General features: G+C 40.1%; 1 protein-coding gene across 1 annotated transcript in view; it reads right to left on the reverse strand.

The window, feature by feature from the left end:
* The window catches only part of LOC139736429 (pumilio homolog 2-like), a 35,376-nt gene extending 20,824 nt beyond the window's left edge, over positions 1 to 14,552 (reverse strand). Inside the window, exons 1-8 of the mRNA XM_071647181.1 lie at positions 14,491 to 14,552; positions 7,962 to 8,292; positions 6,841 to 6,930; positions 5,200 to 5,296; positions 4,015 to 4,226; positions 3,004 to 3,206; positions 1,032 to 1,350; positions 293 to 395 (exon numbers count right to left, since the gene is read on the reverse strand). Of these exons, the coding sequence (XP_071503282.1) occupies positions 293 to 395; positions 1,032 to 1,350; positions 3,004 to 3,206; positions 4,015 to 4,226; positions 5,200 to 5,296; positions 6,841 to 6,930; positions 7,962 to 8,201 (1,264 nt within the window). The 5' untranslated portion in view covers positions 8,202 to 8,292; positions 14,491 to 14,552. The remainder of the gene's footprint in view (positions 1 to 292; positions 396 to 1,031; positions 1,351 to 3,003; positions 3,207 to 4,014; positions 4,227 to 5,199; positions 5,297 to 6,840; positions 6,931 to 7,961; positions 8,293 to 14,490) is intronic.
* Positions 14,553 to 25,779: the final 11,227 nt, after the last annotated feature.

Here is a 25,779-nt window from a genome sequence, read left to right on the forward strand (position 1 = left end):
AAACACGTACAGCCAGAATGGTATACAAAGCATACTCCTTACCCTACGGCAGGGCTGCACACTAACTCATTTTTTCTACTGGTCCAACCTGTCTGTCGGACCAGTAAGTACCCAGTTTTTCCACGTTTTACTTGTCCATTCCTGAAAAAGTTACTGGTCCGACAGTGATTTTTACTGGTCGGGGACCATCGGACCAGTGCCAGTGTGCAGCGTTGCCTACGCCCCCCCCCCCCACTTCCAAAACAAAAGAAGAAACTCCCAACGCTCGAGAGTGCTATTTTGCAAGACTCACCGAGCTGCTGCTGTTGTGCTGCTGCCAGTGCGTACTGCTGCTGAGGAGTGAGCTGCTGAACGGAGATGGTCTGTGGGGTGGGTTGACGCTGCTGGAACATCTGCTGTAGGAACGCAATGGAATAAAAAATGATACACAACGGTTTACTCCTCTCTATTCTGGCAATACAACCCTCCCCAAGACAATTACCCCCAAAAATGGCATTGTCATACTGCACAATGGGACCTACCTTTTATTACGATCGCTTTGTTTTACTTTGTTTTTGGATGTCTCAGCCATTCCCAAACCGATTTTCATCAAATAAACTTTGAATTCCTCTTAAAATGGTATGCTCTGTGCTATTTCATAAGCAGTTTCTTGGTATCTTGCAAAAAAATAAAAGCTCAATCCCGATCTCCACCAATACTATACCATCCCTTTAACCCGTTGAGGATGAGTCCCGAGTATACTCGGGCAGGTGTCTATGGGAAATGCGTACTGTAGCAAAATCAAACCGTCCTCAACGGGTTAACAGAAATAGCTTGAAATTAGCAGATGAAATTTTTCTTTGATAGAATGTGATGTACAAAGAAAATACTCTCATCTGCAAAATTCTAAGGTAAAGTTTATCGAAATTGGCTCTGGCACACACAGAAAAAATAATAATCAACAAAAAATTGTACAAAACTTGCTACTTTCACAGTAACCAAGACAGCCAGCTATGGACTGAAATTCATGCATATGCTACTCCGAGACCAACCTGTGGCTGTTCATAGTTGATGTAGCTGGGGCTGTCCATGCTGTGGGCCATCTGGTTGCCGCCGGCGTAGTCGAACTGCAGCCCCTCGATGCCGCCGACGTTCTCCATGCCGGCGCTGGTGTCGATCTGCAGGGGGTTCTGGACGCCGCCCTCGATGTAGGGCCCCTCGGAGGGCTGGGGGTGGTGCTGGTGGTGGTGCACCTTCTGCATCATGTTCTGCAGCTGCATGTCGGCCACGGAGGTCACTGGCTGCTGCATAGCCGCGTTCTTACCCTCCTCCTGCTCCGTTGGGGAAGGATCCCGGCTCCCTGGCGTGCGGCTGAAACAATCAATTAACAATTCTTTATCGGGTCGGTGACTGAGTGTGACAGGTTACTGTCACTTGTGGGGGGGGGGGGGGGGGAGAGGTGGTCTAAGTCATACACTTTCCAGGAAAAAAAATGTTGCGTAACATATCATTACCGTGGCTACTGAAATCAACCATGCACTGGTACCACACTCACTCCACTCCTTGCCCGAGTTGCTCCTTTCACCAAAATGTGAATGTATATTTTCACACACAAAATAACATTCCAAGCTACCATATTGTTTCTTTTATTAAAAAAAAGAAAAAACTAGATATATCGCTACGGCGACTGATATGCCTCCGCCATAATGCATGGTTCTCCTAATAGGTCTATAGTGCAATGTCTTGACAATGCGTGATGACAGTTTCAAACAATTGGCAAAATATTGAAATGACAGGTTTGACACAAATGTCCTGAATGTTCACTTTCCTAGAACTAGGTTCAATTGGATGAATGATTAAAATGTCAGAGTGCAGGTATTTGGGGAACTGATGATTTTTACTTGACTTTTGACCCTTTTATAAGTTTATGCATTGAGTAATTGTTCAAGGTATTGAGAAAAAGTATAAATTCAGTATCAAATGGGAAAATAGCATTATCTAAACCTGGCCTTTGACCTTTGACCTCAGAGTTCCAAAGAGAATCACTGTTAGGTTGAACATGCATAAATATGTAAGTTTCATGATGATACCTTGAGTTACTTTTGAGATATGGAGGAAAAAGTGCAATTCAGCACTTTCACTTGACCTTTGACCTTTTGACCTTTGACCTTTTGGCAAGAAACTTCCCACAGAATATATATTGTGTAATACATGTATACATCAAGTTAAAAAAAAAAAAACCTTCATTCATTGCATAAATATAAGGAAAGTAGTGATATTTTGAGGAGTTGACATTGACCTTTGACCCCCTGACCTTTGACCCATGACCCCCAACTTCCCTAGATAATCACTGCCCATCGGTACAAGCATATATACTAAGTTCCATGAAGATACCTTGAACCATTTGCGAGATATGGAGAAAAACATGAAATTTCATTTTTTTTTTTACAAAATAACCTGTGACCTTTGACCTTTGACCCTGTGACCCTAAAATCCACACAAAGTATTATCCCCCAAGGATATACCCTCATACCAAGTTTGATGTAAAACCACCACACGGCTCTTGAGATATCGACAAAAACAAAACAGGACGGACGGACGGACGGACGTACATACGGACAGACGTACGTACGTACGTACGTACGGACGGACGGACGGACGACCCGAAAACATAATGCCTCCGGCCACTTCGTTGCGGAGGCATAAAAAGGCTAATGCATACACATTTACAAACCCAAACACACACACACACACACACACACACACACACAAATGCTGAGCTAACCACAATGGAAAAAAAAAATATATGCAAAAATCTGAAACTTATGAAAAAAAAATCTGGAGTGAATCAAAACGGGAATATTTTAATGCATTTGGATTGCCACAAAGTCTGAAAGGTGGGTTTTGGGCAGAGCAAAAATAAAATATGCAAAAATCTGAAATTAGCTTCAACTCTGAACTCTCACATCCCTTAGGCAATGTGACACATTGCCACACATAGCACACACGCACACACACGCATACCTGAATGCATTGGGGTCCTCCTCCACCTTGGCCTGCGGGGTGGGGTCGATGCCGTTCTCCACCACCTCCTGCTTGTCCCCCTCCGCCTCAAACGGGGACGGGGTCTTGCTCTTCTTGCCGTTGCCCTGGGCCTGCTGGTTGATGTCTCCGCCCTGCTGGTGCTGATGCTGGTGCTGGTGCTGATGCTGTCCTCCACCTCCATCCTGGGGGACGGCAGAAAGAGGACATCAACTACCATTAAACTGTTGTGGACGAGATCACTTCGCTGTAACACACGCTACCCATAGGCACTTGCCCGTGTGTACTCGGCAAGTGGCTATGTAAGCACTTGCCCCATTGCCCCAGTTGGGCAAGTGTATTGAAATTCACGTTCCGGTAAGTGCTCTGAAACAATCTGAAAATCTGCTTGCCGACTGGGCAAGTGGTAAAAGAAAAAAGGTTATGTAGCACCCTTCTCAGGACTAGTCTTCAACAAGTTAAGTCACTGATCTCTATAGAAGGCATCTGAATATCTCATTGGCCCATTCATGCTGTACAAACAATGGAAGCTACTGAACCACCATGTTACCATGCACACTCTATGCAGACATGCAGACATTTTCCAACAGAGATTGTCACCCAGATCATGTGATGTCATGAGCTCCTGACAAAACGTATGGCGATGTGCATGGTAAGATGGCGGGACAGTGGCTTCAAAGTGACTAGCCAATGAGATATCCAGATACTTCCTACAGAGATCAGTGGTTAATGTACATCGAAGACAAAGCTGCAAACCTCTCCATCCCTTTAAGTCAAGCTGGTGCAGAGGGAACTGACATATTTTGAAGGCAGAAATCATATTTTGGTGTAAAATATTGCCCAAAATGTGCATGCTATATCAAATTCCAGAAACATAACATTTTCTTTCACGAAAAGAAGAAGATACAAAATATTGATCGAGTGAATGATTGATTGATTGATTGACTGACTGATTAATGAATGGTATACGGAGAGTCTCACTCTCTCTCTTACGCTGACAAATCCCGGCTTGAGTCTGTGCAGCTTGCCCTCCAGATCCTTGCCCTGCGGGGAGGAGGCCAGGACGTACTCCGCCATGCTCAGCCCCAGGCCGCTGGTGTCCGACCGCGGCGACATGACGGTGCTCTCCTGGCCCTGGAAGGTGCCCGTTCCTGGAGAGAGCTGCCGACGCTGCTGCACCATGATCGGCTGCGACATGGAGTGATCTGGAGAAGGAGGGACAGTCGTCACAAGGTTAGTCACTCACTTACAAACCGGGTTGGAAGAGCGTAGAGCTAGGACAGGGTAACATTCTACTTTGGCTCTCAAACGCCTTTCTTTCAAAGTGAGCTGTGATCATTGGTGACTGCAATTTTCACACATAAACTGAGCCCTCTAGAATTTTAGATATGTTTCACCTTTGTCTGTCAAAACGTATACCACTTCATGAGTACAATTATTCCACGATTGAAAATGCATACGATATTTTGAAAGGGTTGGGACACTTGCTATGAGTGATGAGATGAACTTGCTTTTGGTACACTTCACATTGCATAACATTTAGATAATTACAACCTATTGCCCTAATGGGGAATGTAGTTGAAGACCCCATATTTGCAACAGGCAATCTCCAATTCATGTCACCTGCACTACAGTGGGTTTAGCCGCGAGCAGGCACGCGGATTCTAAGCACCTTTCATTACGTTACAGTGAAAGCTTGCAATATTTTGTTCGCTGTTACAGGAATAAATTTTTGTCTTTTGTTTAACTATTCATCGCAATAAAGCTGCGAGTCAGCTAACTTCGCAAATGCACAAAGTTCCCTCTCACTTGACTTAACACTTAGATTACCTTCTTTTACACTAACTTGCATTAGAGGGTACCTTACATTTTAAAAGACATGGCAGCTAGGGGATTCATGGGTGGCTTGATTCATTCGCTGCACCAGAGTACATTCAAGAACAATACATAGCACTGGTCAGCAAATTGCGCATCAAGCGCACACTCATTGGTAAGGGTTGACTCCAGTCAAGATTCTTCAACTCTGTGTGTACTTTCACAGAGATCAGTGATAAAGCTGGACACAATTCCTGACAGGAATTCTCAACAGTATCTAAGCCAGGAGCCAGCCTTCCCAACTCCATGGTATCCCTACACTACCACTTCTTGAAATGAAAGCCATTAAATGTCTGCACTCACTAGAGCCTGGTAGTCCCCCGCTGCCTCCCCATGCATTTGACGGCCACTGCTGAAAGATGTCCTCCTCCTTGTTATTCTCCTGTGCATCCCAGATTTTCTGACACACACAGAGACAGACAGACAGACAGACAAAAAGAGATGTGATTGGTCAGTGTGAGAAGTTTTGAGTCATGCACAACTGCAAACTATGTCGTCTGATTGCTTGCATAGCTGCCACATGTTAGCTTTCACAATTGTCCACCATGAAGGCAGGCAACCTAGATACATTAAAGGTAGGGAATCCCATTTGCATGCCTTAAATGAAGAGTTGTATAAATACAGTGATATGTTGAAGAGAGTATCATTTTAGAAACTCCCATAAATTATTGAAAGTGGAAGGTAACATTTAGTACATTTTTATTGACCGTTAGATTTTGAATTGAATTTTTTTCGGGGCTCACCGTAAATTCCAGGACATTGCTAGGCTACCTTTGCAGACCCATGCACTGCATGTGTGTCCATCATGTATATTTTGTGAAGAAAGTTCATCAAAACTTACAAACATTTCTATATACATTCTTGCCACACACTCTATATGTTATTACATCAGCTCTTATACTTTAAGATTTGTGTTTATAGATAAAAAAATACAGAAGACTGCAACAAAAAGGCTTAAGTGTGGCTGACACACAGAACCACTGAGTAGTTGAGTTTTGTGCATTATTCAAATTGTCGATAACTGTTGACTTCCAAATTTCTCAGCAGTGGCCTAAACAAGTCCCCTGAGGTTCATATTTAATGTTTTGCTGCATTTTGGGAGGTCTGTAAAAGGTATCCCCTACCTTTAAGACATCAATCCATCATTCACATATTTTTTTTTTTTCTACAGTGAATGCACTGTATGATACTTAGGCATGCTTCCCCTGACCTTTTTTTTTAATTACCATACTTTTCATTGAATATCGCACTTGTTTCTTGTGACTCCCGCTTGTTTCTAAAACCAGGAAGTCAACATTTACTTTCTCTTTCAAACTCAAGCTGGCAACTGAAACTAATCGCGGCAAATCTTGTCTCTTTGAATACATCACATCTGGAAGTTCCAATATGCCGTGTAATTGTGTGTTTGCATGTCAAGAGCCAATGTGAGGTTTATTCCTGGTGGTTCATCTTAAAGCAATTGTCTATTCATATGTACATAAACCATAGACAAGCTTGGACCAGTGAAAAGCATCAGTGACAATAACCACGTAAGAAACAAAGTACATGGAAGTTTTAAAATGTCATTACCATCACAACCAGCTTTTCTTTTTTAAGTGGGAGAAGTCATGTATTACTAGTGGATTAATTGTTGTTCTTTTTTAAATCATTGTTTTTAAGTGGTAAGTGCTCCTATAACAAGGTCCAAGCAGACTTGTAGTTTTCCGTCAATGATTATTTTGTATTCAATTCACGTGATTTCTCTTGTTGAAAATAAAATATTACGACAGGACTCTTCAAAGAGCCCCAATAGCCCATCATCCATGCTTAAAAACGAGATGCAATTTTTTTATAGTCCTTTATCATTACACATGACAATTACAATACTGAGCACCATTAGTCTGCCCACTCACATGAGCCTGGCTTCGGAGCATACAACATCTGCAGATATTTCTCGAGACTCACCTCCTCAATGTTCCTTGGCCGAGCATCATTATCAAGGTGTAATGCATGGAACTCGTTGGTCATACGACTCACATCTCCAGCGGAGCGAACCTGGAGCACGTAATGGTGGTGGTGGTAATGATGGCGGTGGTAGTGGTGGTGATGATGGGGGTGGGGAAAGAAGGGGAAAATGATAACCAAGTCGAGGGATTACATCGCACCTAGAAAATTTGCTATCCTCTTTCATACACCACACAACTAATTAGGGATATCTGACTCAACCTCAATAGTTACTGCAGTGTAAATGCAAGCATATCAGATGTAAAACATCAATTTGGAGTTATCAAAGGGAAGCTTACCCAAACATGTACATAATGGATACGAAACACTAAGGAGAAGTTTCTGGAAAATTGGACAATCCAATCAAGAGAAATGAATGTTGTCACATTTGGTTAATTCCATGTGCTGCCCTGTATTATCTGGGATCTCCGCAGCAATCAACAATCTCATAAAATTAGAACAATCCCACTAGGCTTTACCTTCATGTTTTCTTGCTAAATTGTTATTTTTAATGGACAGTACATATTCCCTTGAACTCTTGCTGAGACATGTTAAGGCAAACATTATTCTCCATGCCTTCTGGAGGAGCTAGGTCAAGGGTTCTTTCAAAGTCCTCTTTTATTTTCCACATACAGTGTATCATTTTACTACTGTGACATCATGTCTGGTTGTAAACTTCATATCAGGAGAGGGTAATGCATGGAATTATCCACAGCTTCATCTGAAATCAGTATGTCAGATTTTCCTAAACTTTCATGGCGTGTTTCAGTCCGTCTTTCTGCATTCACTAAACTGACATACAGTCTTAAAAGGCCATGTTAACCATATTTCCACAAGGACAAGGCCCCTTTGTTCTTGCACTTAATTCTAGGCACCTACATGAAATGAAATCTCTACATGATGAATTAGGGAAATGAACCCTTGCACTTTTTCTGGAAATTTTAATCACAGGACAGTACATGTGCATGGTCACTTTGAAATGGAGTTCATTTTACTGGTTTATAAACACTTGATTGTGATTACACAAACGTGAGTCAACTGTCCATGTGTGCCGCAGGGTGCAGAAGTGAACCGAAACTGACCTGGTCAAGGACGGAGTCGTCCCCGACCGCCCATCTCTGCTTGGGGTACTGGCCGCCCGCCTCCGTCATGTTGTGTCCCGGTCTCTGGTAGAAGTATCTCACTGTTGCGTCGTCGCGTGTGCGTTGCGGCTGAGCCATACGACCGTATCCCTGTCTCATGCCACTACTGTTGGAAAGTGCTTGACTGCTGCCTCCGCTGTTGTTGCTGCGTGCCGAATTCTCCCATGCAACATCATTCATGTTTCGCACTGCAAGAGACAGACCTGGTACTCGCGTCTTGTCCTGCTTGAGCTATTTACAATGTCTGTGCAGGCAACACGCATGACAAGGCCTGCAAATCAATGAAATCCGAGAGACAAAAAACTGAAGTACAATGTACATTTGTACGATAGATAAGAAGTAAAACTCATGCATACCCCCAACAGTAAAAGATGATATGGTGAAAATGCACATCATAATAATTTGCTGTGTTGTTTTAATTGTTTAAGTTTTCAAATTAGGCATGTTTGAATGATGTCCAGAAGCTGTAAATGCCTACAAATAAATGAAGGGACATACATTTGTAAAATAACTAAAATATAATGAAGAAAAATCTGACTTTTGACAGAGCAATGAAGTAAAAAAATAGAGGGTTTTGCTCATGAACAAGGATAATGTTTCACAATCTTGTCATGCCATTTTCAAAGTGACACTTGATTCACCTTTTTTGTTACACTACAGGGTACCACAGAGCTAACAATAATGGCAATGCCTTATGACGATGGCCTCTGGGAATGGTTCAAGAATATCTTCCGTTTGTGATTTTTATTCTCCTGCTTCCTCTTCGAGTTACAGAGAGCTTGAGCCAAGCAAACTCCTGGAACATAAGAGTCCACGATCAGATAGCTAGCTGGCTGGACATTGAAACAAGAGAATCCAGGAGAGATACTATTTACATCCTGATTTCCTAAGCTTTCTGCTTCGTGGAATAATAACCTATTCACAGAGAAGCAGCACTAATGATGCCGACAACAGAACTGCCCATCAAAGTTATATTAGACATGCAAAGCACACTTTAAGTAGATCGACAGAGATGCCTCTGAGTACATGATTTTCTATTCAATTTATTCAACCATCAACTCGAGCATGCTGATACTTTGTGGATATGCCGTTTTCTTCAATAAACATAATGTTTCTTATTCAACTTAGAACCATCTTCAGTCACCCCCCCCCCCCATAGACGAAGTTGGCATGGCATGTACTAAACAGATAAAAGGATAAAATGCACAGCTGCAGGAATACTTAATGTCCAGATAGCATGTACTAGAGATTTAATTTTGGAATAGTCCAAAAAGTAGCCATCTTGTACTGCATTTATTCTGATTCAGGCCAAAGATTTTGATTCAAATTGACATGTCAACTGTCATCACTGCAAAAGGAATGCGAAATAGTAGTGGATGATTTCTACATTTTAATGTTTGTATTTATTCATTTTATTTTTAATATTAATCAGCAATGACATAATCTTACTTTACATGAAGACACTAATTCAACTTTTACTCTCTACACTCACTGTAAGGCATCTTTTGGTCTAGATCTGTATACATCCAAGAAAACTTAAAAACCACCTCCAGCATGCATATCAAAATCACTTTTGCAAAATGTCCAAATGACAGCATGGCATATATACGATTTCCAAATGATGACACTTCTCAACCAACATTAATCACCCCCTCTTCCCCGCCATACAAGTCACAGAACTCCATGAAATCAATTAACCACTCGAAACAGGAACTTGCAGATTCATGTTCCTTTCATGGAGGCATAAGATTCCTTTCTGAATACAAATTGTTTGCCTTTCTCTTACCTTCTGCATGCATGACTAACAATTCCTTTATGCAGGTAGCAGGTACTAGAAGTGCAAGTCTAATTCTGTCAAGGATTTACAGGCATCGCTTCATTTAATCACAGGCAAAAAGACAACTATTGGTGTGTGTGTGTGTGTGTTTTTTTTTTTTTTTGGGGGGGGGGTAGCAGTTTCAGAATAGTTTAGTTATTGAACGATCATAATTCTGCTTCTGTTCTTATCTGCTACTAGTAGTTGAGAACTGTATTTAGAACTCTATCTACAATGTACAACCGCATTTGTACTTGTAATAATTTCACCATGTTTGACTAAATGCGAGTAGGTTATGATTTGCTGCCCTTACAAATAGTTTGTATGAGGTTGGTCTACCTGGAATTGTACTGTGAAATAACCTTGCATAAAAATTATTCTTCATAACCTATGAACAACAGTGAAAAGGCTTCCCAAATGGTTCTATCATTCACAATATATACATGTGCATGCTGCAAGAAATCACTCCTTAATTAAGAGTCCAATGATAGGCAGAACTTGTCAAAATGTGCTTACATGCTCTGAAATAGCTGGCATTAAACTGTACCACTGACAGGCAGAACACCCTGTTCCATAAAGCTGTTCGTAAAGTTACGAACGACTTACGAGCGACTGGTGATCAGTTCTTGTGCTGAATTATTGAAATTCTGATAAGTATATAGTAGCACATCACAACTGATCACCAGTCGCTTGAAAGTTGTTCGTAACTTTACGAACAGCTTTATGAAACACCCCCAAGCTTGTCTCTCTTTCTCTTTCTTGGATTCTAGCACAAGATGATAACAATGGACCACAGGTGACATGCTTTTACAATCACAGACACTCTGCAAGCAAAATGGCAGCAAATTGGAACTTGCTAAACAATTGTGCGAGTGATCAAATTCACAATCAAGAACACACAGCAACAGAATTACATAAGAAACAGTTCACAGAATCCCATCTTGAGGGGAAAGCTACAATGTACAAGTACATTGAACAGCTTCTTATTTTGCACACGATGAAAATTCTTTGTTTTTCTGTTCCTAGATTGGTGAAATTTCTTTCAACAAGTTGCTACAATTTGTACTTTCACATATTTCTGTTAACCCATGAAATTTGCAAATTCAAAACATTGCAAAGGCATACCGTATCACAACTACGACAAGCATTCCCCAAGAATTCAACGAATCTAAAAACATCACATGTTAGAGCATTGAGTGGAAATGATACTGAAAACATATTGTTAAATTCTTCTTTAAAAAAAAAAAAAGTCTCTAACATCATGACAAAAACTGTGTACATGTACCATGATCAAGACTTCAATTCCACTTACACTACATTTGTACAGTATATTTTTACATAGTCCCTGTGAGCATGGGAAGAGCTAAATCGAAACTACCTTAACTGTACACTAGAACGAAAGACATACGAGCGTGAAGACTTTAAACTATACTGCTGCTTGTGTATGTACAACTATTTCCCTGGAAGAGAACAAGTACCCACTTGAATAAAGCCTTGTTTTGATGATGCCTGCCTTATCTTCTGTTCACCTACACTATAGCTGTACAAAGAGCCATGAAGTTGAACATTAGGGCGTTGAGAGCATTAGGGTTGATGAACAGCATGACATATCGTTCAGACAAAATAAGCATACCATCTACACAGCTGTAGCTTGAGCATGGATGGAAGTCCTCAAGTAAAGCGTGTTGTTTGCTGTAACACACTGCACTGGAGCTGGAGTCGCACAAAAATGCTTTCTACTTCTTGTGCTCTTCCTCTTAGGCCACGATTATTATCTTTCCCAGAAACACGGCTCAATGCCCACTATCAAAACGCGTTTGCTAAGGCCTGTCGGATCACATTTCTCTAGTTGTTGCGCTTATCTCTACTAAGAGGAAGATGTGTCACTGCACAGTTACCCTTTTTGCGCTGTTTGACCCGAGGAGCAGAGGTCAACACATACCGTATGCATACAGTAGAGTAAATTGTTTTCAGCGACCTACCAGAATCCAGACACTTATCACTAATCACAAGCCAGCAAATTCTATTGTTACATCACACGAATGTCACACCATTTCGTATACTGGCACTGTCGTTCACAACAGGCAAGTCCCTTCGTCATCTCCAAAAATCCATCCAAAATCCTAAATTTTGCCGTCAAAAATGCAGAACCGGCACAACTTTTCTAAAGCGCGAGTAAATTAAGTCCATTGTTAAGAATCAGGGTCACCAAAAAAGCGCTAAAAATCATGAAATGTGCCATTCTGTTGCGAGATTTTTCACTTATCGCAAGCTCAGAGCTTGATGGTATCTGTAAAAACACAAAAGAAAAACAAAATCTCTGTATGTGCCGATGCAATGCAGTGACTACAATGCACAGCCTGGGTTGAATACAAGTGCCAACTCGCCAGAATTCGGACACCAACGGGTACCGCAACGTTCCCAATGCAAACTTGCACCAACAAGGTATGATGCAGCACATGTTTCAGCGGCCTTGTATGCGCACTGACATTGAACGCGCATCTAGTAGCGCGCATCTGAATTCTGGAGGGGACGGAAAGATTCTGGTGGATTATCCAGGTGATATTGGGAGTTTGTGAAATTCTATGATGTATTTAACAGAATTAACATTGAGCAGTTTTTATTGATATATATAGTGAAGTGCCCGCACCTCGTCAGGGGACCGAATACCATGACCCCACTTAAAATTGTTTTAAGCGCACTAAACAAAAATTTATGCCCGGGACTGTGTTCAGTATGCTTGCAACTTGGCAGGGCTACTACAACCAAGCAAATTGTGGTGAAAACCGAACAGTTTTTCGCGTCAAATCTGAAATTTAATCAGAATATGTGTTATAAGTATCGCAACTGTCCCCGCACGCATCTTTTACGTGTATGTCTATGGGAGCATCACGGTCACCCGCACACGTCTTTTACGTGCTTTGTCTATGGGAGCGCGGGTGACGAGTTGCGGGCCCCTCCCTTAGCGCGCAACTTTTTCGCATCATTCGCGTTTGACAACGATAGCAGCAAATTTTCGATATCGATCAGTGAACTTGTGATTCCATTGGAATTTTCAGCATTTTTCCTGTATGTGGGTTGGATTTCAAAGAATTTCAGTGACGAAATGTGATTCAAATATGCGCAGACATTAACTATGACGAGGTGCGAGTCACCCAAGTATACACTGTTGTAGATATGATTTTTTTTTAATGTACCGGTACTAATTATTTTAGTTGAACAACATATTGCAGAAAAGCTTAGTGTCCGAAAACTGGTGCTTTTATAGTTTTACTCTCGGCCTACACTCTACAGGTGCTGGGTGTGCGCTATCTGTATTGAAACTGGAAATGGGCAGAATACCTTAGGTTAGCGCGTAGCGTGGGTTGTAGGTGCGAGCGATACGGTAAATGCCTTCCATAACGACATAGAATTTATCATCTCTACAGAAATGTGTTTCGGGTTTAAACATGTTTCACATCACACTTTTCCTTGTGTCACATGGCACTGGTGATTCAAAAAGGCATTTTCTAACCCCATAATTGAAACAGCTTTGTGATTATCGTCTGAATGTGTATGCAGTTTACTTGTGTTAGATGTAGGGCGAAGGTCTAATGTTAAAGCGTTAGTAAAATTTAAATAACGAAAAGATCACCCGACACTGCGACAGTACGGTAGGTCATTTGGAAACATTACACTAGCTCTAGGTAATCTAACCTTTCCGTACATGTAATTCTACACAAGAAGTGAGATGATACACACATGCTTCCTTCTTGCTCAGCTCAGTCTCTGATTTGTTTTGTACTGTAGAAGTCTAACGTTAGACTAACAACGTAACATTAATTCAATTTCTTCTACATGCGTAGAGTTTCTATATTTAACGGTTAGTTAGATCTATGTTCAGCAATGTTATAGAACTCTAGACCTCTTGTCTTGTAGTACGCATGTAAATTTACGGCCAAATTTACTACTACAATATTGGTGCCACAATATTTAACATAATTATAAGAAATGATTTGAGCTAGCCATTGAATGACTGGAATGAGATATGAGTAAAGAAGAAAAAAGTCGGGACTCAATACCGTCATCTGTGCAGTGTTTTTATCGTTTATCAGAGGCACAACGCCACAAGAGAGCAACCATCAAATGGCCACACTGAATTTCAAGTTTTTCAGACTTCGTTTAGACAATTCATTCTAACCTCTGATGTAAAATTTGTGCACACACATAGCCCTTTTTTAACAAAGCGTTCTCGGGCTGCGTGCTACATTGATACGAAGGCTCAGCAGTAGCATTCCATGCCTAACTCAGTATGAGTCATGCAAGTGCATTGTATAGTAGCCTCCGTAGTAAGACACAGGTTCTACGCAAGGCCAATTCAGGATACACACACATCTTCTTTCGTCGCACACATCGAAGATTGCCTACATGCTCACCGTGCGATGCGAAGTACAAGGCATGCACACATACACACAGCCAACCTACGCAGCGATATAAATAACGTGCATTGTTTACAGAAGTTGACCATAACAAAAAAAGCATGTACATCCAGGCCTTCATACGATTTTATGAACAGTATTTACACCTCAAATTGCACCAAATCTAACATATGTAACCTCTCACTTGTTCATAAACATTTTAAGAAATTTCCAAGCTTCCTAGTACTCGACTTACCTCGATGCAGCCAGATTCATAGCCGCTTCGGCACTTCGTCAGCGGGCGACATTTTGAACCGTGAAGCATTGTGGGTGCCATGTGCTCACCCGATTCGCACGCGCAAAGTGTGACGTCACGCGCAAACTATGCAACATTCATCTTCCGATACCGAGTCGTTTCAGACGCTTATCTAGCTGGAGCGTGAAATTAATGCCTGCATTCATTCACAAAAGTTTGGACATGTGATTAGTTTTGATAGCTAAAAACGTCCGTTTCCGTTCTTTGGATGTAAGATATTCTTGCGAGCAATCAAGGGCGTGAAGAAATAGGGAATGGTGCTATTATTCTGACTGCAGATTTTCATATCTTGTTTTCGTCTTCTGTAATCTTTTTGAAGGAACAACGTTTTAACAGAGTATTTTCTTGCCCTCTTATGAAGTGCATCTCGACTTTTTTCCCGGAAGTGGGACCAGTAAAAAAAAAAAAAAAAAAGGCAAAGGGGCATTCAAGATGATTTTCATAATTTCACATCGTGTAGTACATAAATCAACAGCTACATGTATAGACTTGTGGAATTTATTGTGGCCCTTGAGCAGGGAAACCAATAATCTGAAAATCTTAAACAAATTACACCGAACAGTGTTGATGACATAGAGCCTCACATATTTCAGAAATGTAGCAGTGTAATTCCATTACAATACCGCTTGCTTGACCTGTGAAGAATTATGCATGCCTTATTTTGTTCTGCATCCTTAAGCCCCAACCCATGCATTCTTATGAGGCTGCCATGTCATCATCCTTATTCATTGCAATTTGTCATAAATTTTGAAAACATTATTCCTCATCCCAGTTACTATAAATTCTGAAATTCTGTACTCAGTATCACTTATTCATAGGTTCAAGTGTAAAAGTCCGAAAATCTTCCGGAGGTTCCCTTTAAGTTTGTTTGTTTGTTTGTTTGTTTGTTTGTTTTTTGCTGTTGTTGTTTTGCCTGTTAGCCAATTCGATTGGAAGCTCAGAGTTTGTTTGTTTGTTTGTTTGTTTTTTGTTTTTTGCCGATGAAACCTGGAAGTATAGAAGAAGTACGTGTAAGGCCTTTTTCTTCAGCTGAAGAAACCCGGAAGTGGAACCAGAAAATTGTGGTCAGAGTTTTTTGTTTTTGTTTTTGTTTTTTCCTTTTGCTTGTCAGCTGATAAAACCCGGAAGTGGCACCAAAAATTATAAACTGGCTCCCCACTTTTAAAAACGTGGCGCCGGCCGTGATAAAGTGTAGCTAATGTCTCCTTATTCAGCGATGACGGTACGAAAACTTGAGAAATCAATAACTTTTGAATCTATCCTCCGATTTTCCTCAAACTTTCACTGATGTATTCTAACAAAAATTGCTGCTTTCACTCAATCCACAATTGGGCTTTGTATGATATCATCATGACAGCGTGAAGTGTTTTTTTTTAAAGTATCATTATTATTAATGTGAGTTTAGTCCCGCTCTGCTTGTGCGACATTTGAGTCATTTGTTTTCAGGTGCGGATCCACGAATTCCGTGAAGGGGGGGGGGGGGGGGGGGGGCGCCTTTACACAATTGAAGGGGGCGCACGCCTCCTGTTATCTTTTTATTTCTGTTGTTTTAACAAAAAAAAAATGATAGTAATAAAGAAGGCGCGCGTCAGAATCCTGGATCCGCCATCACTGAACTACATGATTGTATGTTCGTTCGGGTGATTTTGCCTCAATTGTTTTGCTGTGGTTTTGTATAACTTTTGTCACGTCTTGTTTTCGAGGCTTAGATTGTGTTTTGTTTTCGTGTGTGCTGTGTTTTGTCTTGTTGTTGTTGTTGTTGTTCTGTTTTAGCTTGTTTCTCGCGTCATTTGACCACGTGTACGTCACGAGGTGTTGAATAACCCTCTTTTATGAAAGACCCGTGACCAAACAGGTTGCTATAATATAGTCATGATTGACATACATGACAAGGCATGTCCTCTCAGAATCCAAACGAAATAGGACTATTCGAGAAAGAAACAACAGGGCTGATGTCCTCGTGGACCACTTCTAACTGACACGTCCTTCCACGTCCTTCCACGTACAGCAAAGCATTATGAGGCCTACACAAGCAAAAAATCCATCTTAAAATTAACATTTTTGAAATCGCGCAATGTCTAAAGAGAGGGTGGAATCCCCCCCCCCCCCCCCCCCCATGGATCTCAATTTTTTTTTAGTGGCGGGGTGAGGTTGGGAGAGGTCGGGGAAGGAACTGGAAGAAAGGGTTCCATGCAGGATCTGATTTTACTTCCGGCTTCTTATACAAAGTGATGGCGGTGGTGGGGAGGGGGAGGGGGAGGGGGAGGGGGAGGGGGAAGGATGAGGGGAATATGCCGGAGCGAGTGCCGGGGGGGGGGGGGGGGGGTGTACAGTTCCATGATCGTGCGCGCAGTACTAAACTAACAAAACTGATGTTTATAGTTATCGCACACTTTCATTTTGTTCTTTTACTCAGAATAGATTATCATGAAGAATTACATCGCAAAACGAGTTAACTTCATTTGTCACGTTGAGATATTACAATTAAAACTGTTAAAAAACAAGGAAACTAATAAGAAAATATGGTGCATATAAACGCCTCTATCATCATGTTTTATCAAAACTTCACGAAATATCTAGTGTTATGTAACAGGTGGGTTATCATTGAATGGAATTAACAATCTTAATTAGGCGGCCAATTTTGTAAAATTGTTATCCATTTTAAATTTTATGTACATTCAAATTCGTATATGTTTGAAGTTGTGGAGTGACTTTGGTCAAACGTTCTCATGTGTGCTTTTGAATTATTTTTGTTTTAGACACCCAAATCAGCGGTCACACGTTTAAATAATCATCGCATCGTTTTCTTTATTTCCATTTTCATCATTAATATCATAGGCCTATCAATGGTGTTTATAATCTTCGTTTGACATCTTTATCTAAAAATCGTTACAATCGTTACATTTTGTTTTTGTGATCTTCACTTTTACATAGGAATTATTTGTATTTATAGTCACGTGTGATCCACATAGAATATCTTATGTAGAGATTTCGGGACATTGTGCAGGTTTAATTTGAACGCTCCTTTTATTAACATGCATGTCTGCCTATGATGACAATTTCGAAATGAGCTGGCGACATGGCCGGCGACATGGTTGAGACCAAGTTGAATAATCATTACCGAATTGTGCGCATTCAATGAATGTGGAATGCGCAAATGCAAATTAGGTTGCCACATTAGTTAATTTGAACGATTATTTGAATGATTACGAAAATTGATTATGAATGGTAATATCTTCAAACCATTTACCTTGATGGCGATAAACTGTTGTTCTTCAGAGCAACAACATTTTGATTGCCTGCAGAACACTCGATTCTCATTGGTCGAATCCTCGGGATGGGACTGCAAATTAAAGATCGCAGATGGATCTTACATTGTGAAATTAAAGTTTATTTTAATTTACAAAGGCATTAGCAGACATTGTGGAAAATGGGAAAACAACGCGAAAACATGAAGTGAAAAGAACCTTTCATTAAACGACCAATATCAGGGCATGACGATGTGGTTTGAGACGGTGACACCACATTTGCTCCTACGAAAATATAGCTCTGGTAGTTTCTCTCGGAGTTTGGGTTAGGGCTGCGATAGAGGGTTTTACATTTCTGAGATTATAATTAAACGGTTTGGGTTATGTTACTTTGTGGGTATAATGTTTGGCTGAATGTGCAGATTTAATTCATGGGAGCAATTGTCGCACGAGCAATATGGAACCGTTTAAGTAATTCTGTTATACCAAGGAGGTTTGAGAAATGGGAGTTCCAACTGGCTGTAAACATTCAAACAGCTGTCAGTTTTCTTTTGACGTACAAAAGAATTCCACAGGCTGTGCATTTGTGACTTTGACGATCGGGATTCGATGCCGCCGTCTTTCCGAGCACAGAGATGATTCATTTGGAGTGCTAACATAATGTCGGCTATATTTTGTTTGTTTTTGTATTAAAGGAAATTAAATTTCAGCTATAATGATAAGGCATATGAAAAAGAAAGTAACTCGGACCTGTCCAGGATTATGTCAAAAAGTCTGAGCCGTACGTTGTGAAAAGATTTGAACTGCACCCTTACTGGAAAGTCGATTTTATCATCTTTCCGATCACTTCCGACAAATGAAACTGATATGGTATAATCTTCAAGTGTAGTTCTTTATTCATATATATGTTAAATTAGTGTAAAAACATGTAAAGTCGGGTAATTTGAATTCTTGTTTCATCAATTTTTTTGTGGAATTTTTATTCGCACATCCTTGTCACCTGCCTGTGTCTGCACCTTTATGTACCGCTCATGTTTCATAAGCCGGGACAGCGAAAAGTAATCACCATCATAAAAAGACATATCTTCCATTGAGAGTGACGAGTCATGATGCAATGCCACATGAATCAATTGTCTTCCTATCTGTGAGGCAGCTCCAGTTTAGCACATAATTCAAATATTTCTTAGTGGCGGCATCAAACATGGGATCAAAGGGAATAACACTGTTGTTACTCCATCTCTTGAACCTCCTTGGTTATACAGGCCGGGTTGTGCATTTGGGGCCTACTTTTTCGTCTCATCTGATAAATTGTGGATGACTTGAACATGAAATGTATTTTCCCCTTCCCTTTCCTACTTGCTAAGCTCTCTTTTTTTTCCAGTTTTATGTTTTCCTTTGCCTTCTTCCGTTCTCTGCCTCACCCAAAAGTTTTGTTTTTACGCCCCTTATATTTTCCATGTTTCTGTTCCTCTGCAAGAGTGTTCACCAGCTGCTGCAGTCCGAATGTTCGCTTCAATTTGAGTAAGTTTTGCTCGTGAGGACGCCCTCTATGGAACACAGTCGTCATGATATCTCTCCTCATATCCTACCAAGTACTACTACACGTAGTTGTACTTGTGGAGTATAAACTTGCGAATGCAGTACTGTAGCTGGTCAATGTTCACCTAGCCACCCCCTCCCCCCCCCCACCCTCTCTCTCTCTCTCATGCCCCACCCTCCCCCTCTCTTTCTCCCTCTGTCTGTCTGTCTGTCTGTCTGTCTGTCTCTCCCTCCCTCTCTCCCCTCTCACATATAATTATTATTACACCATAATAACTTCACACTCCTTTAAAAGTCTGGGATTCATTTGCCAGGAATAATGTATAGAAAATGATTAATAACAAAATGTATCTAAGAGCATTAAAAATGCCAAAATAAACTAAGAACACTGTGATAGTTGTGATACAGTCAACACCAAGGATTAGAATAAAACAAATATTTTGGTCAGCATATTCCACACAATAGCAATCAAAGAGAAAGTTTCCCCAACACAGAGACTCCAACTCTCCCGTTTTCGACGGAAGATCTCCCGCCGAAAGCCCATTTTTGCAAAATCTTTGTTCTCCCGCTTGAGATTTGATTTCTCCCGCCCTGGCTCTGTGTCTCCCGGTGGAAAGGATTTCTTACTTATTGCTATCGTTGTTGAAAAAAATAAGCTTTAGATAGCTCCAGAGAACATTTAGAACCCTACGAACTTTGCGCTTCGCACACATCAACTTGGAGTCTCCCGTTTGCTAGGGGTTTTGGGTGGGAGAATCTCCAGATCAGAAGGTGATTGGGGTTGGAGTCTCTGCCAACATTGCATATCAATATTCATGTGAAAGAAAGATACAATTCGGAGGGGTGCCTGAAGGTTCAGGTGTGAGTTTCTTCAGTTTGTTTCCCTCTACAAATTAAATTCGACTCCCACTGGTTCCTTTTTTCTGACATGTTTGTTATTTTACAGATCAACAGTTGCAATCTTAACAAATTTTATTTGTAGAGGGAGACAAACTGAAGAAACTCTCACCTGTATATTCATGTGTACGGTATTTAGAAAAAGCGTAATTATCAATATTGGAACTTGGTGAGAATTTGAGGAGATTGGACATTCTGTCAAGTAGTTATGCACTTTCAAATTGCTTTTTTAAAAACTAATTTCACATGACACCCTTTATAAATGGGGACTTTACTATTTGACGTAATATCACAGCAGTAGATGGTATACAGAAAATACAATAGTAGTATTGTAGGATGCTGGTGTGTGCATGCATGTATAATGTGTATGTGTCCTTTCGGTGAATATGCACCACAGCAAAAAGGTTTGTTAGTAACAACGAAATGTATTCCAACAATTAGAAACATTCATTTCACACAAGCTGAGACAGCTTTGTTCACTCACCTACAGCATTTTGTCCCACATCAACAATAAAGGACTTTTATATGGGATCAAACTGACGTAGACAATGTACCACTGACCAGTTGATTAGAAAGATGAAAATCATTTATTGCATGATTGAATGATTACCTATATAGCACTGAAGACATCATCGTGATAATAAGGAAATGCAAATCACCATGCAGAGTACATGACATATGTATTTATACAGTCAAAGGCATCATATAGCCAGGGCTCCACACTAACTTTTATTTTTGGTGGCCCAAAGGCAAACATCCGACCTTTTTTGGTGGCCCGACGTGCATTTTTGGTGGCCCCGGGCCATCGGGCCACCGTTAGTGTCAAGCCCTGATATAGCCCATAAGAAAGTTTCATACCTTAAATACAAAATCTGCAAACTTAAACACACTTGAATCAAAGTATGCAATTATGTTATTCACAAACAATGACAAGTTCACTTTTTCAGTATGCACATTGTACCACAGTTAGTCAATGAAGAAAACACTTGTCAAGCCTGTAAGACTGCATCAATCTGAAGTGACAAACAAGACTTTCATGGGTTACTGAAGTGTATGTTGATACATACCCATTTCCCAATATGACAAGTGGTTAGATGCACTGAAAGTCACAATAGGAAATACTTGCAACATATTTTCATGTGTCTCCTCAGAGCAGCTAGGACTAAGTTCTAGAAACAAAGGCAAGACTGATCATAGGGACGTAATACAGCTGTACCGTAAAAGTGGAAAATCTTCACGACTAATTTCTTGCCCTCGGCCGAGTAGGATGAATTTCACATTTTTAGTTCTGCGGAATCAATTTACATATAAGTATTACAAATAACAAGCAAAAATTCATAGGCCCTACATTTTTGCTTTCGCGTCACATACACAGTGACGGCCATGACATCTTCCGGTAGTACTTTCACACCACTGTGTGCTTAGCCGGAGGAAAGAAGCAAATTTGACACAAAATCAACTCATTTGGTCTCCCCCTTGGAGGACACCACTTTAGATGACTTCAGCTATCACTGTAGTCACTTGTGTCCTACTATTCTTCATGTTTTATTGTCTAAAAATACTTCCAGGTGGACATGTCTACCTCATTCTTAATCAGATTATTCATTTTTTCTTTTCTCTCTCTCTCTGTAATATGATTCCTGCAGAAAACTTTCATCATCAGTTGGGGAGATCATACAACATAAGATTCGGGCTTCTACCAACCTTAAGTAGTTTGCTGGCTAGCTTTCATTCACTCCTGTGGACTTCTTCCAGGCCAAGTGTTTGCACCATTTATAGCACTGCCTGCTTGTTTCTTGATCATATTTATCATCAATCTTCAGTCCAATGATCAAGAAACAAGCAGGCAATACTAAAGAAATGGTGTACACAATTGGCCCAAAGAAGTCCACAGGAGTGGACGAAAGCTAGCCAGCAAACTACTAAAGGTTGGTAGATGCCTGAATCTCCTATTAACCCGTTGAGGACGAGTCCCGAGTATACTCGGGCAGGTGTCTATGGGAAATGCGTGTTGTAGCAAAATCAGTTCGTCCTCGATGGGTCAATTAGATTCCTCTTGTGACTACAGAAGGTTGCTGTCCCATCTGGGGACTCTGTGTGAGTGAATTCTCCTTTCAGGTAAATGCTAGCTTGATTACGCATTCGCAGACACATCCTTCAAATCTTATAAAAGCATGGAAAAATGATTCCATGACATTTGCTCCTGTGACAATTGCTCCCATGAAATATCTGCACGCTAAGCCAAACACAAATCTTACCCACAGACATAACCCTAATCCTAATCCTAATCCTCACATCAAACTAAACCTAAAATCCTATCACAACACTAACTCTAGCCCGAAGTCCTTGCAGAAAATAAGACCAGAGCAACTGTCACAGCAGCTAATGTTGCGTCATTGTGAAAACATAATTTATGAAGAATTTTATGATGAAATGGGTTAAGTGCCATTTTACAAATTTTAAGGTAAGACCATCATCAGGTGTTGATAGAGCAAGACAAACCCTTTCAAGTGATACCTTATCTCTAACATATCAAGGAATGTTCTTGAAGTGACGATAAACAAATATCCCATATCTTCTTTGCATTTCAGCAGCTTCAATCGCAAATAGCTGAAATTAACAAGAATGGAGTTAAGTCATTTTGCAATCAAACTCTTCATATACCTTTCAATAAAGTTCTCAGATGCTTGATCTGAACATGAATCAATGCATGCCCATTGTGCAACATGTTCCTGCAATAATCATATCCTCACATATGTGACCGTGCACCTCAAACGAACATAAAGTCACACAAACTGATTTTGCATGAGGACTGAAAATAAGTGAAATGGGTCAACCTTGCCGAACTTGACTTTTTCATATTTTCTGAAAGAGCGGGTCTTCTTTTACATTATGTTAAAATTTGGTATCATAAAACGGGCAGGAAAGTGTGTTTTTTAGCAGTTTATCTCGAACATTTTTGGTAGAATAGTGTGATTAGGTGCGTCTTTAGAATCCCTTTTTCATTTCTGAAAAACCTTGTCCACACTCTTCACTTTCAACTCTAATAACTTTTGAAAGGATAGTGCTACTGCTTTGAAAGTTGGCATTAATTATGGACAGAACGTGTTAATGAGGCATGCTTAATTTCAGTTTAATCTGACAATCCCTTCATTGTTGTTACTCTGGTGGTTTACTTCCTGTTTTTTTGTCCCATTCATCGCAAAGTCAGCACGGTTTGGTAAAGATTAACCGCTTGAATAGACAATGTACTTCAGAGCCTCTTTTCTCAGTTCACACTTTTCCTGGGTTTGTGCGTTCTTTCCAGTATTTAGATAGGTTGGGAGAGTCCATTTGATTTGAGTTATACATCATTTTACAGCTTAAAATCTGCTCTTTCAGAATATGGTCTTAACTAAAAATTCATGTCTGGTGACTTTTTGTTTGTTTTGAGGTGCATGGTCACATATAAAAATTTCAGTAATGAGAACCATAAAAAAAAACCAAACACAATTGAAAGAGGACTCACACTGACACTGGTCAACAAAATGACAGGTCAAGAGAGATAAAAAAAAAATCACAGATATTGCTCTGATTAGTTTATTGCATGCATCGTAACATTCAGAAAGACACAGCTTCCTATGAGACCCGTCTCTCCAATTTCAGATAGATTTTACTGATATACGTACAGTCAATCCTGAAGACGAGTAAAAGTTTTATAAGGTTGTATAGACAAAAAGAGAAAAGATCAGAGAGTCATGGATCTTTTCAGTATAACATACATATTTTTGATAAATGGTGATTACGGTCACGTCACAAACACACAAAATGCAAGTTAGTAAGACAATATTGTGATGACTTCATAACCTCACAACCCTTCTCCTGGTTTCAACAGAAAAGTATTATCAAACCTTTCTTTTTGTCGATGACCTAACAAGCATAACCCAATCTCATTTATGAGTTATCAAACACAGCCCGATCTCATTTACAAAGTCATCTCTGGTGATCAGTACAACTCAAGAGCAAATTATACAAAAAGGGTGTAACTCTATTGCATGATTTTGTCTCTCTCAGAAAATTTACTAAAGATTTTCACATACACAAGTTGGAGACTTGTGCAGCAATGCTGTTACCTAATCTAATTACAGTGGAACCTCGTTACATAGAGGTTGGATTCATTTAAAAGCCTTCTTACATCAAGGCGATATTGCAGGTCAATATTTCTTTGTTTTTTGAGAAACTTCTTTATTTTTATAAGGTTCTTTAACCATATAAACTTCACTTTTTTAACAAAATAATGATTTCAACTGTTTTTCAGTAATCTTATTGTGCAGGAGTTAAGATTCAGTTGTAATACATTAAGGCATATGCCTCTAAGCAAAATATGCCCATAATACAAAATCCTCATCAACAAACTTTATTAAGTACATTTTATGTTCCATATGAATATCACACATTATATCAGTCAACATTTAAATGTTTAAATATATCAGAGTTCTTGAAACCATGATTCTACTCGGCAAACAAACATGGCCAGGAAGGCAAACAGCTGATTTGTGTTGGTTTGTTTTATTTTGTGCTTCAGAAGTGGCCTCTGTCCCAGTACAAAAATGAACGAACTAGTCAGAACAGACTCATTTACTAGATCTAAATTGAGCGAAGGATTGAGGCAGGAACTTTGCTGTAGATCCCAACCTTCTGCCACTATGCTGCATGGACCAAGCTTTCCTAAGCATAGTTCCACAAAGATCAGGCAACTTATGAAATTTGTAAAGATAGAAACATTCAAAATATATACTGCATTATATCCTGCCACCGTTAAAAGATCTAATCCTGTTTGGCTCTGCCTTGAAATGAATTCATCATGTTTTGGATGTCGTTGTAATCGTAGGCCGCGTGTACAGCTCCCTCATGCCACAAACTGCAGAAAAAAAAAAGAAGCAGAAGAAAAAAAGAGAAGGGCATTCATTCAAATTAATGATTTTTGCATTGAGTAACTTATATTGTAACTGATTGACAAATTGCACTTCATCAACATCAATGAATACTGATAATTTTAGTTTTTAGTAGTAGCCATTTTGATTTTAGTTTTTAGTAGTAGAGTTTTAGCAGCAGCCATTATCAAAAATAAAAAATAAACAAATGAATAAATAAATTAATGGGCATTAACACTCTCTTGATTTTCTTACAGCCATTTTTTTTTCTGGCTGGTTCTGCCTACTATGGTTCCTTCAAAGACATTGTTTATTTGCTGGCTTGCAGTGAAAACTTGGCCATCAATACCTGCAGCCAGCAGGCTCGTAGAAGATGACAGAATGCTGGGTAAGTGTAAGATTAATAGTGATCTGCACAAGCCATAAGTTAAATTGATTGGTTCAATCTACCATGCATGTACCACAGTTATGCTGCGTAGAGCGAATCATGAGTAACCTTTGAACCTGCATGTAAAAGCGAGAGAGCACATATGTGCCTACGATCTACTTTCAATGACAGTTAACGGGTTAACATGGCTTTGGGGTTCTAGAGAAGTGGCCTTGACTGCAAAATGATCTACCTCTTTGGGATA

This window comes from Diadema antillarum, unplaced genomic scaffold (assembly GCF_040938485.1).
Source record: "Diadema antillarum isolate AM-2024a unplaced genomic scaffold, OU_Dant_1.0 seq00000647_RagTag, whole genome shotgun sequence".
Lineage (NCBI taxonomy): Eukaryota > Metazoa > Echinodermata > Echinoidea > Diadematoida > Diadematidae > Diadema > Diadema antillarum.